The following is an 18,301-nucleotide window of genomic DNA, read 5'->3' on the forward strand; positions in this document are numbered from 1 at the left end:
AAAATAAAACACACAAACTTTTATAAGACGGTATCACAAGTCAAGTTTATGAGACATATATCCTATTTGAGTGACCCATGAAAATATATTACTTATTATTATAAATATGAGCACGTCTCATTGATCTATCGTCTCACAAGATACCTACTAATAATAAAAATTTGGTCTGGCCCTTTGCAACAATCTCATTTAGGCTGCGACTGGATTTAATGATTTTAGATTTGAGAGAGAGATTGATTGATGAATTCTACGGGAAAATTTGAAATACATTATTTATTAAAATAGAAAGGAAGGAATTTCTTCGTGACTAAATATTGAGAAGTCCTCGATCTAATGAAGTTTTATGAATTGGAAAATATATATTAGGAGAGTCCCTTCATAATTGTGGATTTACTTGGCTCGATTTAAGATTTTTAATTTGGACACTTTTATTTAATATTAGCAGAAATAAATGGTCTAAATATCTTATAAATGGAATTTTATTAATTTGATCAAAAATCTTTTGCACAACTGCACCAATTGACAAATTTATAGATTGGGCTGTAAATTGGGCCATTTATTTCCACGAATTGGACCGAATGCTAATGAATCATATTTAATTCGATTTGGAAATTTTAATGTGGTCATGAGTATGACTCGTGGGAAATGACAAGTGAGATCTGAAAACAAAAAACCAAAAAAAGGAAGTGAAAATGGAAAGAATCATTCTATTTGTACAGCAAATATTATGATACCAAAAAATATATATAAAAATTAAATTTATCAAAATTTTTTATGATAAATTTAATACAAGATAATATAAAAATCTCACTATATAATTGTTACACACGATAAATTCTGTGCACGAATTATCTATAAAAAAAATATTATATTTTATTATAAATATAAACATAATTACCTACAGTCACATTATTATAAATATCTATGTTTTGTTGTACCTTAGGCAAATAACTGATTATTTACTGTTGTAGTATCGCAATTAATGAGTAACGCATGAGTTACCGCGAAATCCCCAATTGTTGAAACCCTAATTTGAAAAATCCACTTTTTACAGCGACCGAATCTTCTACATTGAACACCTTCCAGTTCTGACTTTTCTTCTATGTCCATTTCACCGCCCACATGAATACCCATCTATGTTTCTAAGCCCTTGTATGGAGAGAGCTTGTTGCACCAAAAATTCACTCTTCAACCCTAGACTGATTTCGGTGTACGATATTTTCAATGGCAACCGACGCCTCCCCGAAGTTTCAGAAGCCCGACCTGATTCAGATGACGCAGCCACAGGAATACCGTTCGGAGATCGCCGCGGAGGCGCACGACGGGCTTCACTTTTCGCAGTTCATGATAGCGGGATCAGTGGCGGGAATGGTTGAGCACATGGCGATGTTCCCGGTTGACACGGTTAAAACCCAGATGCAAGCCCTCGGATCCTGCCCAATTCGATCTGTTAGTGTTAAGCTGGCCCTTCAATCTATTCTGAGATCGGATGGCCTTAAAGGCCTCTACCGCGGCATTGGCGCCATGGGGCTTGGTGCCGGCCCCGCGCATGCCGTTTATTTCTCTGTTTATGAACTCTGTAAGAAGAATTTTTCTGGAGGGAATCCTAATAATTCGGCGGCACATGCCCTGTCGGGTGTTTGTGCCACTGTTGCTAGCGATGCAGTGTTTACGCCGATGGATATGGTGAAGCAGAGGCTGCAATTGAGTAACAGCCCTTATCACGGGGTTTCGGATTGCGTGAGGAGGGTGCTGAGGGAGGAGGGTTTTAAGGCGTTCTATGCATCTTACAGAACTACTGTGCTAATGAATGCTCCTTTCACGGCTGTGCATTTTACTACCTATGAGGCGGCAAAAAGAGGTTTAATGGAGGTTTCACCGGAGAGTGTGAGCGATGAGCGGTTGGTTGTTCATGCTACAGCTGGAGCAGCGGCAGGGGCGTTGTCAGCAGCCGTTACCACACCTTTTGATGTCGTGAAGACTCAGCTACAGTGCCAGGTATTTAATTTTGCTCTCGTTTCTTATGTAAATGTTAGACTGATGAAAGGTATGAGCACATAGGCATATTTTCTTTGTAAATTTTGCAATGTGCTCTAACTTTAGTTTTGATATGAACTTGATGATTGATTAATTTGACTACAGAGTATGTTGATTTGTGTTAGTTTCCGAATTTGTGATTTTGGGCATTCCATCGAATCTTGGTTGATAAAAACCATGGTTTTGAAGGATGAAAGGATATTGATGTTAATCGACATATAATCTGTAGGTTGAAAAAATAGATGGAAGACGGTCATCTTTTTTGTTACTTTATGTAAGTTTGTTTTTCTTTTACTAAAAGATTTCTTGAGCCTAGTGCCAAGTTTGTTGAGATGCACTACACCTATTCTGGATTTAGTGCACAATGAAGAAAATAAGGCAGTGACTGTAATGAATATTAACTACCTGGTTATTGTCAAATTCTTCTTATTGATTTTTTTTTAAATTTTGAGGAACTTATTGATTATATTTGGTACTATGCATATTCTTGATTACTTCTGGCTAAGTTCTTTGATCAAACTTGCTATGTTCCATAGTTCAGAACATAATAGTTGAAGGCTTGAGGAGCAATAATGTCATGAGCATTAGTCATACTGCAACATGAAAAGAGGCTCATGAATCATGTTTTTTTAAGTCCCTCTGATGTGTAAATTTTCAATAAATATTCAAGGACATGTGCAAACTAATGGATACATATCATATCAATTTCTTCACAGGTTTTTGTATTCAGTTAGAGTAGAAAAAGAGCATTATAAACATTAAAGAAGATATGAAAAGATAAACAAAAGATAAAAGCAGTTGGTGACCTCCACATACTTTACATGAAGCACAACTCGATTTATAAGCTAATGCCTATTAAATTGCTGGAGACTGTAGTTTAGCAGCTGTAATGATGATTACCATCATCATCAAAGACAAAAGCATAATTTTAACTTGTAGTGTGGAACATTGCTGATTTGCTTGAAGCCCTCAATTCTAACCTCTTTGTTGCTATAATATCCTTGGTTCTAAACAACCAAACTGATTTTTGGGTTTTTAGTTCCTTGTCATATACCAAACAAGTACAACTCCTTTACTGTCCACTAAAAAACTTAGGTCTTACTAGATAGTGAAGGGTGATGTACAATCACACAAAATGATGTATTGAATGTTGAGATATGTGGAAACAGCTTGTTTCAGTCTCTTTCAACTCACCACTTTATCTTGTTTAGAAAGGTCCCAAGATAATTGTAATTATGCGAGTTTCTTCGATAGGTACCTAATGTAAAATAAGACTACTGGAACGGCCAGTGAAACTTGTTTTATTTTTTTGAATTAATACCCACATCAAGAGCAATCGTCTGTCCCAACCTCAAATACCCACTAAAATAGATTAGTTTGGCACATGCCTTGCACTTTGATCTTCTGTCTGAGTTTTTAAACTACTTTCTTCATTCTTAATCTTTTGACATTTTGCAGGGTGTCTGTGGATGTGATAGATTTATTAGTGGTTCAATCCGTGATGTTGTTCGGACGATAGTAGAGAAAGATGGATACCGTGGTCTCATGAGAGGATGGATGCCTAGAATGCTCTTCCATGCTCCAGCTGCTGCGATATGTTGGTCCACTTATGAAGCTGCAAAATCTTTTTTCCAAGAATTAAACGTAACCAACCAAAGGGGCAACGTGACTTGAGAAAGGGCGGATATGTTGCTTTATTTTATTTTTCCTTCTCGGTAGATACCATGTATGATCATGGCAAGCAATATGGCCAGGGGATGGATTTCTTTGGGAAAGAACTGCTTGCTGATGATTTGATGGAATTCTTTGGAGTAATGATGTGATTCATACGAATCTTAGAGGCAGCCATTCATACGAATCTTAGAGGCGGCCATTCATGTAGCGCCGTGTTTATTTACTATGTGTTGTAATCGGCATTTGCTTCACAGATGCAATAATCTGGTAATTTTAGAAGGGTAAATTTCTCATTACTTTTTGAAATCATATACAACTGTTGCTCCTACATGCCATGCATGATTTTATATCCTGACATGAGGTTTTATGTTATTTGAACTTGTAACTTAAATGCATACCGAGTCCGCTTCATTGATCTCATCGCCCAATTAAGACCATCATGATATGCTTAGTTTTCAAGGAGTGGAAACCTTTTGTTGTATATGATTGCTTTAATTCTCGCATGTGCTTTACAAAATCATGCATCATCCGAATAGTTTTTTTGAGCCAAAATGAGATGTGATAAATATTTGGTTATTAGCCCAAAATGAGATATGATAGAATGTTTGGTTATGGAACAAATTATGTCAAATAAGATATGTTTTAATTAATATAACAAATGTTATAATTTCATATAAATTGTAATCAATTTGGCAAATGATATAGAGTCGATACAATAATTGCCAAATAATAAACACAGATTCCACAATAATTATCCAAGCTTCGTAGGCCACAGACGGGGGAAAATGGAAAATGTTCTACGTACGTAAGAAGATAATTAATCACACCTCTCCTCAGAAGGATTCATAGTCAAGAAAAATAGTAATCGAGTACTATTCCAAAGTGATTAGTAAAATGAAATCACATGTATGATTCGTTCGACAATCAGGAGAGCTATTAATCCAGCCAAACGCACCCTGAAGGTTCATCGTCCATGCTTCTTCTACTTGAAGAGAAAATATCATTTAAGAGATAACGAAACCAACTGGCCCATGAATGAAAAAATATCCAAACCTTGTTTATTAGGCTATCATCAATGGTAATCTGAGAAAAAGGCGAGCTAGCTCAATGAGCTCTTCACCTGCCCAACAATTACAGTAATATCATCAAGCTTTCCACCTGCACAATTTCCACAAGGTAAATCTCGATTTAAGTATCAAAACCACTGGGAATTAACCAGTCGGTCAGTGGCATTAATCAAACTCTTGCCTGTTAACTTCATTACCAAAAGTTTCTTCCACCAAGGAACTTCTAAACCCTGATCACGAAACAACGTTCCCATGCAATCAATCATGTAAGAAAGGACATTATGTAGTTGTAGAGAGAGAGAAATACATGAACTCGAGCTTCCAGCGAATAAGGGGATTCGAAACTAGAATCCTTCGAATGTATCCGAGCTAAATTAGCCAATACCTTTGCTACCATCCAGATATATCAATCAAAACACAACAAAACTACCCGACCAAGCTTTAAATTCGTGGGAAGAAAAACTGTATTTCACCGTACCAGCATCGGAAGTATTATCACATGAGCCAACTATTGAAACCATTTCTTGGTCAAAAAAATTATCAAAGAGTCCATCTGAGCCCATCACAACCATATCCGCTTCCATTAACTCGATGCTCGTCACCTGTAATTTAACATAATCAGGTAAGAGAAAAATGTGTCAGGACTAAGAAATATGATGCATTTTGAGAAAAATATTGGAATATAAGGTCAATTTGTCTAGGAAAACAAGAAGATGTTCTTGGACGGGTGGATGAATATGATACCGTGGCATCAAGAAACGTCTGATCGACAGCCTCCGAGCTCGACTGGTATAGACGTACAGTCGAAATAATGTTCTTGTGGTGATGTGGAAAAGCAACACTTTCTAGGTCTTGTCACATTAATCACTCGTCTAGGCGGCTCGAAATCCATCCATCTAAGCTGTCATATATATATATCATATATATATATATATATATATGGCATAATATGGAAAAGAAAAAAAAATAAAAGTTTAAATACTAGCCAAGAGTATTTATCTTGAATTTTTTTAATTCAATTAAAAAAATAATTCTAATTTGAATATTTAAACTTAATCTTAAGCTTTCCAAAAGTGTTTTGCAGTAAATGATAGCCCAAAAACCTCTTCTCGATTACATAAAACTCAATAAATTGGAAAGTATATAAAAAGAACAGACAAGAGTATAACCTCATCTGAGGACTCCATTTCTGACTCGCTGCCTGATAAATCTTCAATGTTAGTTTCTGAGGATAATGGAGGAGGAGGAGGGTAATGTGGTGGTGAAGGAGGAGGAACAGGCACAGACACTGGTAGAGGAGGAGCAGGCAGTGCCTTTCGGAATGGAGCAGGAATATTCATTTTGTTCATCAAATGCAACACCTGTATTGATGAATCAAAAAGGATAAATAGCAGGAGAAAATGCAAAATGGAATATGAATTAAAAGGAAGAAAACAAAAAGGCGTAAAACTACATGTGACCTGTGTATTAAAGCGGGGGACAGCAATGAAAGCGTTGACAATGTTTGTCAGAATATGACCATCAGGTGGTGGGTATGCATATCTAAGCGAACCCAGAGGAGCTATGGTTAGAACTAGAAGATATACTGTAAGGTGACATGAAACTAAACAGGAATGTCGAAAATGCGACATACTCGAAGTGGGGAGGAATGGATAGTCGACACCAAGTTTTTCAGCAATGGGTTCGCTTGGCCGTCTAAACCCATCAGAAGAACCTTGGGAAAGAGTATAAGTGACTTCCTTCCTGCCGTGTTGAATGTCGGTATTTTCAGCCACCGTGCGAGCTCTCCCAACTGACAAAGATTTACCAAGAAAACTGCAACCCGTGGAGGTGTTTCTGAGCTTGAGACGCGAAAGATTCGTTCTTGAAATCAAGAAAAGCAAAATTTTTCACCCTGCGAAAACAATTACAGAAAGAAATCAAGACATTGAACTGGAAAACTTGAGAGCAAACGATTGATCAATGACCAACCTCGCGGGGCGGACAGAAGAAGCACCATAATGAGAGAAGAGTCTCGAAAGAATGTCATCAGGAATTGCCTCAGGAAGATGGCGAACCAACAGGGTTACCGCCCTTTCTTCTTCTATCAGCTCCGCCATCCGGAAAGGATACAATTAGGCCACTGAACCGCTTCACACCTACATAAACAAATAAATTAATTTTACTTTCTTTAATTAAATAATTAAAAAATAACAAAATATAAAAAAATTTAACATTTATAAGCTTTTTCACAAAAAAAATTTATAAGCTTGCTAAGGAGCCGAGCAGAGGTAATCATGATGGTGTTTGGCCGGTTTTTCGTACTGTTACCTTGTCGTGCTATTCAAACTCAAAAAGGTTTGGATCACTTATCAAAAGTTTATGAATCATGTGTTTAAAGAGCATATCGGAAAGAATATCAAAATATAAGTGGATGACATTATGATCAAGACTAAGATGATCGATCACTTCATTCCCGAACTAGAACAGATTTTTCATACACTTGGTGAATATAGATTGAAGCTAAACCCAAACAAGTGTATATTGAGTGTACAAAGAGGAAAATTCTTAGGATATATGGTACAATTAGAGGAATAGAGACCAACCCGGAGAAATTGCAGGCCTTAGCCTCGATGAGCTCTCCTTGCAATATTCAGAAAGTTCAAAATTTAACAAGAATGATAGCTATCATGGCACGATTCATAGCCAGGTCGGTTGATCGGAGCTTCTTTTTCTTTAAAATGTTCCGCAAAACCAAAAATTTCGAATGGAATGAGTAGAGTGAGGGAACATTTCAAGAACTAAAAGCATACTTAAAATAATTACCGGTCCTCAACAAACTAGTTCGGGGAGAAGGTTTGCTTATCTACTTATCAGTAACACCCCGAGCTGCCAGTTCGGTCCTCGTCAGGATAGAGGGAACAACCCACCGGCTTGTTTATTTTGTTAGCCACGCTTTGAAGGGGTCGAAGCTCAATTACACCACTCAAGAAAAATTAACTCTTACTTTGTTCATTACAACAAGAAAGTTGTGGCCTTACTTTCTGTCACACTCCATCACGGTCCTCACACATAGCACCCTGGGAAGAATTGTTACCCACCCAGATGCTTCGGAAGATTGATCAAATCAGTGACCAAACTCAATGAGTATGATATCAAGTATGAGCCTCGAACATCAATAAAAGCACATGCCCTAGTCGATTTCCTTACAGAGACTGTACAACTACCACAAGAATAACAACGGAAGATATATGTGGACGGATCTTCTTGTCAAATGGGAAGTGGAGTCTGCATTGTGATCATATCCTCGTGGTGATCATATCCTCGTGGGGAGAAGAGACAAGGTTTTTGGTTTGGTTAGCATTCAGAGCATCAAATAACGAAGTTGAATATGAGACGTTTTTGTCAGGGCTCAAAGCGGACCGCAATTTGAGAATTTCTCGAGTTGTTCTATATTCGAACTCTATATTGGCTATACAACAAAGTAATGGGAAGTTCGATGTGTAGAATGGTAAAATGGTTAAATATGCTTAGGCACTTGATAAGGCCAAAGAAGAATTTTTCGAACTCATTCTGGATTACTACATCGTTCTGATAATGAGAAGGCAGATCGGCTCGCCAAATTGGCCAGCTCTCTTGCCCGACCCAACAAGCTCGACTTGATGGGCCATGAATTTTTCTATCAGCTAGAATACGTAAACACAATAGTAGATGGTATACACAAAAAGGATTAGAGGCATGACCTTCACTAGTACTTGAAATATGAAAAACTTCCACATAAAGAAAAGAAAGCACGAGAAACCAAGAGAAGAGCCCAATTCATAATGATTGGAGATAGATTGTACAACATGTTTTTATCTCAACCATTTCTAAAAGGCATTGGGAAAGAGGAGGCCATCTATGTTCTCCAGGAAATACGTGAATGGTGTTGCAGATATCATCTGGGATGTATGGTCCTAGCTCGCAAAGTTCTCCTATCTAGGTTCTTTTGTCCGACCCTCCAAAAGGACTCATCTACTTTGGTCAGATCTTGACATAATTGCCAGAAACACGAGAGCTTCCAAACGAGGCTCGTCGAATTCATTAAAGCTGTTGTGGCACCGTGCCTCTTCGACCAGTGGGAATGGACATCGGTAGGTCCTTCCTAGTTGTCCGAGGTCAGAGAAAATTCATATTAGTAGCTGTAGAATATTTTTCTAAATGAGTGGAAGCCGAACCCGTAACAAGAATCACAAAAATCGAAGTGTTGAAGTTCTTATGGAAGAATATTGTTTGTCGATACGAGATACCCTGGAAACTCGTTTATGATAATGGAAGACATATCTGCGGGTCTAAAGTCCAAGATTGCTATGAAGAAATGAAGATTGAGTAGGCTTTCACTTTTGCGGTCTACCCACGAGGTAATGGACAAGTTGAAGTCACAAACAGATCGAGTGTGCAAATGTTAAAGGCCCGTTTAGGTACATCTCGGAGTAATTGGGCAGATGAACTTACGAGCGTACTCTAGTCATATCGAACTATTTTCAGGACCGGAACAAAAGAGACATCCTATAGCATGATGTATGGAACTAAAGCAGTGTTACCCACCGAAATAGGACAAGAAAGTGCGAGAATAGTCAGATACAACTCTGATAATAATAATCTGCAGGAAATGAATCCATATTTAGGAGTAGAATAAAAAAAGGACATGCCATCGTAAGAGTGATGGTTTATCGCAAAAGGATTATCTAAGTCTATAATAAGAGAGTGTATCCTCGGTATTTTGATGAAGGGAACCTAGTCATGAGAAAAATTCAGCATCATGGGGAAAAAGGTAAGCTTGATCCCAGTATGAAGGACCTTTCAAAATAATTGGAAAAGCAAGGGTGGTAGCCTACTATGTGGAAGATGTAGAAGAGAAGAAAAGGAAACAACATTGGAATGCTCAACACTTGAAGAAATATTATCTATGAGTATCAAGCTTACTCGTCTTGTTATGAAATACATTATTATGCTTATTTTCAGTTTCTTAATCTCTATTGTCATGGACAATCAAATCTCAAGTTGTTATAATAAAAATTATCATTTTTTGAGTCAATAAATTGCAAAAACCCGACCAGCTACGTAAGTTCACGAATGTGGCATTCACAAAAGCTCAACTAGATCGACACTATGTAAGTCCAGAATGTGGCATTCAAAAAACCCAACTAACTCATCACAATGTAAGTCCATGAAAGTGGCATTCACCAAAGCTCGACCAGTTTAGTATTCATAAGTTTATTAAAAATCAGCCATCGACCAAAAGCCTGATCTTACGCTCAGAAGCGTTGGGGGGTTTCATGCTCAATAGCTCTTTATTTGATCTTTTTCCTTAGTAAAGTGTATACCATGGTTCTTTATAAGGACTCGGACAGCCTATCTGCTTGGGTTCTCGGTTTATTACTTAGTCAAATTTTGGTTTCAAATTATAAGGGCTCGGAGTTCTCAGTTTATTACTTAGCCAAAATTTGGTTTCAAATTATAATGGCTCAGACAGCCAGCTTGCTCGGGTTTTCAGTTTATTACTTAGCCAAAGTTTAGTTTCAAATTACAAGGGCTCGGACAACAAGCCAACTCGGGTTCTCATCTTATTACTTAGCCAAATTTTGGTTTCAAATTATAAGGGATCAGACAACTAGCTTGCTCGGGTTCTCAGTTTGTTAACCAAATATTGTTTCAATTTGCATCTACTGCAGATAACAGTCTTGATAGAGGTTTCATTTAATGGCCGCCAAATAGAACCCATGTCCTGCTTAGATGCCTCTTTCTTTCGAGTTTTATAAAAAATATCATTTGGCTAGTCTTTGTTTGGCATACATGTTTGGACACTGTTGTATATTCAAAACTTGATTCCAGATCCTTTAGTCTACTTTACGATCGAATGCAATTTTCTTTGGAACGAGAATCATATGCTTAGAACAAACATAAAGAAATCGAAACACAATACGCGAGATTTACGTGGTTCGATCAAGAATATGATCTACATCCACGGGGGTGCTTCCACTATATCGAATCAGTATACAAGAGAACAATTTTAATTGCAATAACAATCACTCAACTCCACAGTCCCTCTCTTCTATGAATTACAGAAAAAAAAACTATTGTGCCTTGTGTGAATAATTTTGTTGCTACTTGTTCTTCTTCTTTTAGGGTGATCCGTTGTTCTACTTCCTTGCATGACTCTCCCTTTTATATATGTCCCTGAGGCAATCCTCTTGAGGGCAATATTCGGTAATCAAGTGCAAGTCCTAACCACTCACCCTTATCCAACTAACTTGAAGTTGTTTTAACTGATTCTCCAACTATGCTTAGCTGTAGAGAATTGGTTGCTGATATATTACAAATCTCCACCTTATCTGCAACCAAGATTTCTATGAAGGCACCTACTCCTGCCTTTCATCTTAAGGCAGCCTGCATCTGGTTACATTAACCAGATCCTTGCATTTCTCAAATTTGAATGTCCCTATTACTTTGGTACACATATCAGCAGGATTATCATTTGTACTTATCTTCAGGACTTTAACATCTCCAGTCTCAATTACTTCACGAACAAAGTGTATCCTTACATCTATGTGCTTTGTTTTCTCGTGGAAGACTTGATGTTTCGATAGGTGTATGGCACTTCGATTGTCACAAAACACAGTCATTGACTTTTGCTTGTATCCTAATTCTTCCATAAAACCTTTCATCCACTTAGCTTCTTTGAACGCTTCAGTGACTGCTACATATTCAGCTTCTGTGGTAGAAAGAGCTACTATTGGCTGTAGGTTTGCCTTCCAACTTATTGCTGTGTTATTGGTCGTGACGATGTATCCGGTTAGAGACTTTCTAGTGTCAACACTCCCAGCATAATCTGAGTCCACTTACCCTGCTATCAAGTTGTCAACTTCTCTTGAATCTTTAAAGATTAATCCGGTGTCTGTCGTTCCTTTAAGATACCTTAGAATCCATTTGACCGCTTTCCAGTGTTCTTCATCTGGATTTGCCATAAATCTACTTACCAAACTTATTGAATAGGCAAGGTCTGGTCTAGTACAGACCATCAAATACATTAGGCTTCCTACTGCGCTGGCATATGGGACTTTCTTCATGTATTTTGTTTCTTCTTCTGAGTTTGGTGCTTGATTTGTTGAGAGTTTGAAATGTGGAGCCATTGGACATGATACTGGTCTCGCATTCTGCATTTCAAATTTATTTAACACTTTCAACACATATCCTTGTTGCATCAGTACCAGTTCTCTCAACTGTCTATTTCTTTTGATTTTCATGCCCAGAATTCTTTTAGCTTGTCCAAGGTCTTTCATCTCAAACTCGGTGCTCAGGTCGGCTTTTAATGATAGAATTTCCTCTGTATCTGAGCAAGCAATTAACATGTCGTCCACATAGAGCAGTAGGTACATGTTACTTCCAGATTTTAGCATCTTACGATATACACACCAATCATAGTTGTTTCTTATGAACTCATGGCTTATCATGAAGTCATCAAAACATTTATACCATTTCCTCGGTGCTTGCTTAAGACCATAAAGAGATTTCTTTAGTAGGCATACCAGTTGAGGCTCACTTTTGACTTCGAACATATGTGGTTGTTGCATGTATATCTTTTCTTCAAGTTCACCATGGAGAAAAGCTGTAGTAACATCTAATTGCTCAAGCTACATGTTTTCCTTTGCTGCTAGAGCTAAAATGGACCTTATCGATCTATGTTTGACAACAGGTGAGAATACTTCTTGAAAATCTATCCCTTCTATTTGTGAGAAGCCCTTAGCGACCAACCTCGCCTTGTACCTTGGTTTTTCAACTCCAGGAATGCCTTCATTTTTCTTGAATATCCATTTACATCCAACTATCCTTTGATTGTTTGGTTTTGGTACCAATTCCCATGTATTATTCTTTTATAAGGAATTCATTTCGATTTTCATAGCTTGGTACCAATCTTCTTTAGCATCAGAACTCATGGCATCTTTTAGGCTTACTGGATCATCATCATTGATTTGAGATGCAACTGAGAATGCATATGAGACAAGATTTGCATGTCCTAATCTTTTTGGTGGTTTAATGACCCTCCTGATTCAGTCCCTTGCCAGCTGATAATGCCTCAAGTTATCCCTGTCATTTGAGGACCCTTCTGATTCTGTATCATAAGATGTGTCCTTTTGAGTAGTCAGTTGAAGTTTATCTGATAGCTCCACCTCAATCTTTGTATTATTGTAAGGATCATCTTGTATTGATGGGGACTTATCAGCTTCAGTTTCAGTTTTATAAGGAAAGTAGTCTTCCTTGAAGGTGACATCTCGGCTAATTATTGTCTTTTGATTTCCAGGTTCTATGCACCAAAGTTTATAGCCTTTGATGCCTTCAGGGTATCCCAGAAAAATACATTTGATTGCTCTAGGTTCTAGCTTTCCTTGTTTTACGTGTGCATATGCTGCACAGCCAAAAACCTTTAGATCATCTAGGCGTGGTGGTTCTTGAGACCACTTTTCCATGGGAGTTAAGAATCCTAGAGGAACTGAAGGTGACTTATTGATCAAAAAACACACCGTAGTCACTGCTTCTGCCCAGAAGCTCTTTGGAACTCCTGAGTGTCCCAGTATGCATCTCACTCTATCAAGGATTATTCTATTCATCCTTTCAGCCAGCCCATTCTGTTGTGGAGTGTATGGTACAGTGTAATGCCTTGATATTCCTTTACTTTTGCAAAAATCATTGAATTCTTTTGAGCAAAACTCTAAAACATTGTTTGTTCTGAGTTTCTTTAGTCGTTTGTTAGACTGATTTTCAACCAGATTCAACCACTGCTGGAATCTATTTAGTGCTTCGTGCTTGTTTTTCAAGATATAGACCCATACTCTTTGAGAATAATCATCGATGATAGACATAAAGTATCTGGCCCCTCCCTTCGATATAACTCTTGACGGTCCCCAAAGATCAGAGTGAGCGTATTCCAAAGGGGCAGAGGACACATGTATTCCTTTATTGAATTTCACTCTTGTAGATTTGCCTTTTATACAATCCTCAAGAACTCAAGAGCCTTTCGTGATCTGTTGCCAAGAAGGCCCTGTTTTTGGAGTTCTTGAATTCCTCTATCACTGATATGAGCCAATCTCAGATGCCACATCATTGAGTTGTCCAGGATTTGTTCAGCAACACTAACTGATCCAATGTGAGTACCTCCATGAAGAATATAAAGTCCATTTGATCTAACACCCTTCATTACAGCAAGGGATCCTTTGTACACTGTCATCTTTCCATCTTGAGCTTTGAACGTGTAACCAAGCTGATCGAGACTTCCCAAGGAGATCAGATTTCTCTTTAGCTCAGGGACATATCTCACATCTTTAAGTATGAGTTCAGTCTCATCGTGCATGGTTAGTCTTATTGTGCCAATTCCCTGAACTTGACAAGTCATATTATTACCCAGAATTACTTGTCCACCATTTATTTCTTCGAAAGACACAAACCAATTCTTGTTTGGTGACATGTGAAAAGAACATCCACTGTCTAAGATCCAATCTTGATTTACTTGTTGATCTCCAACACATAGAACTTCTGTACTTTCATAGCCATCCTGTGTAACAGATGCTTCTCCATTTTCATTTCTCTTGTCACCATATTTAAATCGATCTGGACAGTCCTTCCTAAAGTGGCCTTGTTTGTGACATATAAAGCATTTCAGTTTCTTTGACTTGGGATTGAATTTGGCCTTCATCTTGTTTGTATTTCCCTTCCTTTCTGATTTTCCCTTAATGTACAAACTGTCTCCCAAGTCTTTGAATTTCTTTCCAACTCTTTTTTGAGATTCTTTAGTCTTCAGAACTTTCAGGATTTCGTCAAATATCATGTTCTCTTTTGCATATTTCATCGTATCCACTAATACTGAATAAGAACTTGGGAGAGCATTTAGAAGAATGATAGACTTATCCTCCTCCTTTATTTCGATTCCGATATTTTCCAAATCAAGAATGAGTTTATTGTATTCATCAAGATTCTCACAGATGGATTTCGAATCATTCATCTTGAAGGCGAAAAATTTACCTTTAAGATAGATCCTATCTTGCAGCGATTTTGTCATGTATAAGGATTCAAGTTTTGCCCAGATCCCTGCGGTTGTTTTCTCTGAGGCTACTTCCCGAAGAACTTTGTCACTTAGGTGAAGTGTGAGGGATCTGAATGCTGTTTCCATTATATCCATCTTTTGATCCTCGGTGAGAGTTTCTGGTAGTGACTTTTCACCACCTAATGCCTTAGCAACTTTCTGTTGGACAAGAATAGCATGCATCCTTCTACGCCATAGAGAAAAGTCGCCAGTTCCATCGAAGCGATCAACCTCAATCTTGGAACCCATTCTGGTGATCTTGAATAGCCAAGAACCTGGCTCTGATACCAGTTGTTGTATATTCAAAACTTGATTCCAGATCCTTTAGTCTACTTTACGATCGAAAGCAATTTTCTTTGGAACGAGAATCATTTGCTCAGAACAAACATAAAGAAATCGAAACACAATACACGAGATTTACGTGGTTCGATCAAGAATATGATCTACATCCACGGGGGTGCTTCCACTATATCGAATCAGTATACAAGAGAACAATTTTAATCCTTGCATGACTCCCCTTTTTATATATGTCCTTGAGGCAATCCTCTTGAGGGCAATATTCGGTAATCAAGTGCAAGTCCTAACCACTCACCCTTATCCAACTAACTTGAAATTGTTTTAACTGATTCTCCAACTATGCTTAGCTGTAGAGAATTGGTTGCTGATATATTACAGACACTTTTAAGGATTGAGCGAATAGACTATGACTTGGAAAAATTACACAATCAAATTGCTTAATACAAAGTTGTTTGATTTATGATTGGATTAGTTACTTCTAAAATATATTAACCAATCTAGTTTGAGGAAAAAAAACAAAAATGAAATTAGTAGAATAGGTTTTTGGTATTAAAAAAACTCATTTAATATGTATTTTGGATGGGATAATCAAATTTGTAAATTGTATTTTTTATTTTTTTTTCCTTTTTTCTAATTTAAAAATAAACTTGAAAATCCATTTCCGAACAAAATGAAAATTGTATTAATCTTCAATTCGATCGGATTCTCATAAAAAACATTGTAAATTTCAAATTTATATTTAATAATATTTTGGTTTTGTCTAAAACCATCATTTTTACCTCAAATCTCAAAATTATGACTTCAAAAATTAGTTTTTTTTTTTTAAAAAAAACAAATTTGTTGAAAATATGAAAAATATTTGTGTTGAAAATTATAATGTTGAATGTTGAAAATTAGGTAAAATTAGGTGTTGAATATTGAAAATTAGTGTGTGATGATATATGTAATGATGAAATTGTTTTTGGATTGTTTTCCAAAGAAATCCTATAAATAGGTCTCCATTTGTAAAGATTTGATACAATTGAGTAGAGAGAAAAATTTTATAAAGTGTGTAGTTTGGTAAATTTTGAGAGTTTGAGATTTTTAATTTTTACCATAAATTTTTACTTTTTCACAACACGTTATCAGTACGAAGCTCTAAAAGTCCTCCATACTTTTTCAAGCTCCAAACAGAAAAAAAATGTAACAAAAGTAATAATATTTATTTTACTGTTATTTATTTATTGTGTATATATTTAATATATAATATAATGTTATTATTAGAAATAATAATAATAAATTTTCAAAAACTTGTTATAAATCCTGGGAGGATGTTAAGACGACATCCCACACTCCCAGTAAGGGATACGACAAGTATAAAAGCCTATAAGGTTTTTAAACAAAATAACTTATGACACTTTATTATAATAATGTGATATGATATACATAATTATTTAAACATGACTAATATTATATACACCATATTATTACCATAAAATTATACAAATACATACATTTATTTTTTTGTACACCAACGATCATAAACGGTAACAAAATGGCTAGTTTTTGCCCTATAAATATGATCTCACAAACTCTTTCAATCACTCCAACTTTCTCCTATTCTCTAAAAATTATTCTTCATCAAATTTTCGAAAAAAAAAGAAGATGGCTTTCTCAAGGTTATTTTTAATTATTTTGGTTATCATACTCACGAGTCTTTTATTTATCGGAGAATATCATCCTCGTCTGTTTTCTTTATTTTTACAAATGTTTGTACTTGTTGTTTATCCATTACTTTGTATTGTAATATTCATTAACTAATAAAATGCATCGTAATTTTTTAGTACCACCATGTCAAATTTGACAAAGCTCGAATTTGTTGCGCTAGACATCACGGGAAAAAATTATATGCCATGGACTCTCGATGTAGAAATGCATCTTGAGTCATTGGATCTAAGCGAGACCATCAAAGAAAATGGTATATCTTCATCACAAGAAAAAGCAAAAGTATAATATTTTTGCGTCGACATCTCGATGAAGGTTTAAAATGTGAATATCTCAACGAAAAAGATCTCATGGCTCTGTGAAAAGGATTGAAAGAAAGATTTGAACATATAACGGAAGTTATACTTCCGACCGCCCGTGATGAATGGAATATGTTAAGATTCCAAGATTTTAAGAAAGTCAGTGATTATAATTCAGCGATGTATCGAATAATCTCGCAGCTAAAATTTTGTGGACATGAGGTTACAGAATCGGAAATGCTTGAAAAAATATTTTCCACGTTTCATGCATCAAATATAACTTTACAGCAACAATATAGAGTGCGTGGATTTGCGAGATATTCTGAACTCATCGCCTGTCTTCTTGTGGCGGAAAAGAACAATGAGCTATTAATGAGAAATCATCAGTCCTGACCCACTGGATCAACAGCATTTCCAGAAGTAAATGTTGTGAGTAAAAATGAATTTAAACTTGGAAACCAAAATCAAATCCAGAGACAAGGTTTTGGTCGAGGTCGAGGTCGTGGTCGTGGACGTGAACGTGGAATTGGTCGTGGTCGTGGTCGTGGTCGTGGTCGAGGCCGTGGTTTTGAAAACAATAGAGATAGTTATTTTTATAACTCATCTCAAAAGGGCGTCACGAACCATCCACAGAAAAGACATCATGAGAACATGAGTGTTAATGAAAATTACTCGAAAAGATTTGAAAGTTCTTGTTTCAGATGCGGCACTCCAGGACATTGGTCTCGTATTTGTCGAGCCCCTGAGCACCTTAGCAAGCTCTATAAAGAATCGATAAAGGGGAAAGAAAAAGAGACCAACTTCACTGAACGAAGTGACCGTTTGAGTGATTCAACTCATTTTGATGCTGCTGATTTTATGAATGATTTCTCTGGAAATGATCAATATGTTGGTGGGATAGAAATGAACAATATTGATGCTACATATTTTCTCAATGATTTCTCTGAAAATGAACAATATAATGGTAGAATATAAATGTACAATAATTTATTTTTCATGTATTCATATAATAATGTTTTATTGTACAATTATGATATGTGTTATATTTACATATGTATTGTCAGTAATTTTATTTCATTGCATATTTTTTTTGAAGTTTAAATATGGAAAATAGTATGAGCAAAGCT

General features: G+C 36.5%; 1 protein-coding gene and 2 pseudogenes across 1 annotated transcript; 1 reads left to right on the top strand and 2 right to left on the bottom strand.

Moving 5' to 3' along the window:
* Positions 1 to 1,020: 1,020 nt before the first annotated feature.
* Positions 1,021 to 4,083, top strand: LOC142525300 (uncharacterized). Its single transcript, XM_075629551.1, has 2 exons — positions 1,021 to 1,998; positions 3,496 to 4,083. Exons 1-2 carry the CDS (start codon positions 1,225 to 1,227, stop codon positions 3,709 to 3,711), a joined length of 990 nt encoding a protein of 329 aa, XP_075485666.1. The 5' UTR covers positions 1,021 to 1,224; the 3' UTR covers positions 3,712 to 4,083.
* A 368-nt stretch (positions 4,084 to 4,451) lies between these two features.
* Positions 4,452 to 5,670, bottom strand: LOC142524952 (putative protein phosphatase 2C 1; annotated as a pseudogene).
* Positions 5,671 to 5,835: 165 nt separating this feature from the next.
* LOC142524823 (U11/U12 small nuclear ribonucleoprotein 65 kDa protein-like) lies at positions 5,836 to 7,706 on the bottom strand (annotated as a pseudogene).
* Positions 7,707 to 18,301: the final 10,595 nt, after the last annotated feature.

This window comes from Primulina tabacum, chromosome 14 (genome assembly GCF_025594145.1).
Source record: "Primulina tabacum isolate GXHZ01 chromosome 14, ASM2559414v2, whole genome shotgun sequence".
In the NCBI taxonomy this organism is placed as follows: domain Eukaryota; kingdom Viridiplantae; phylum Streptophyta; class Magnoliopsida; order Lamiales; family Gesneriaceae; genus Primulina; species Primulina tabacum.

Bases quoted from the DNA above. Each gene is read 5' to 3' on its own strand.
- LOC142525300 (XM_075629551.1), top strand. From the start codon at position 1,225: ATGGCAACCGACGCCTCCCCGAAGTTTCAGAAGCCCGACCTGATTCAG. The intron at 1,999-3,495 runs GTATTTAATTTT...GACATTTTGCAG, and splicing joins AGACTCAGCTACAGTGCCAG to GGTGTCTGTGGATGTGATAG.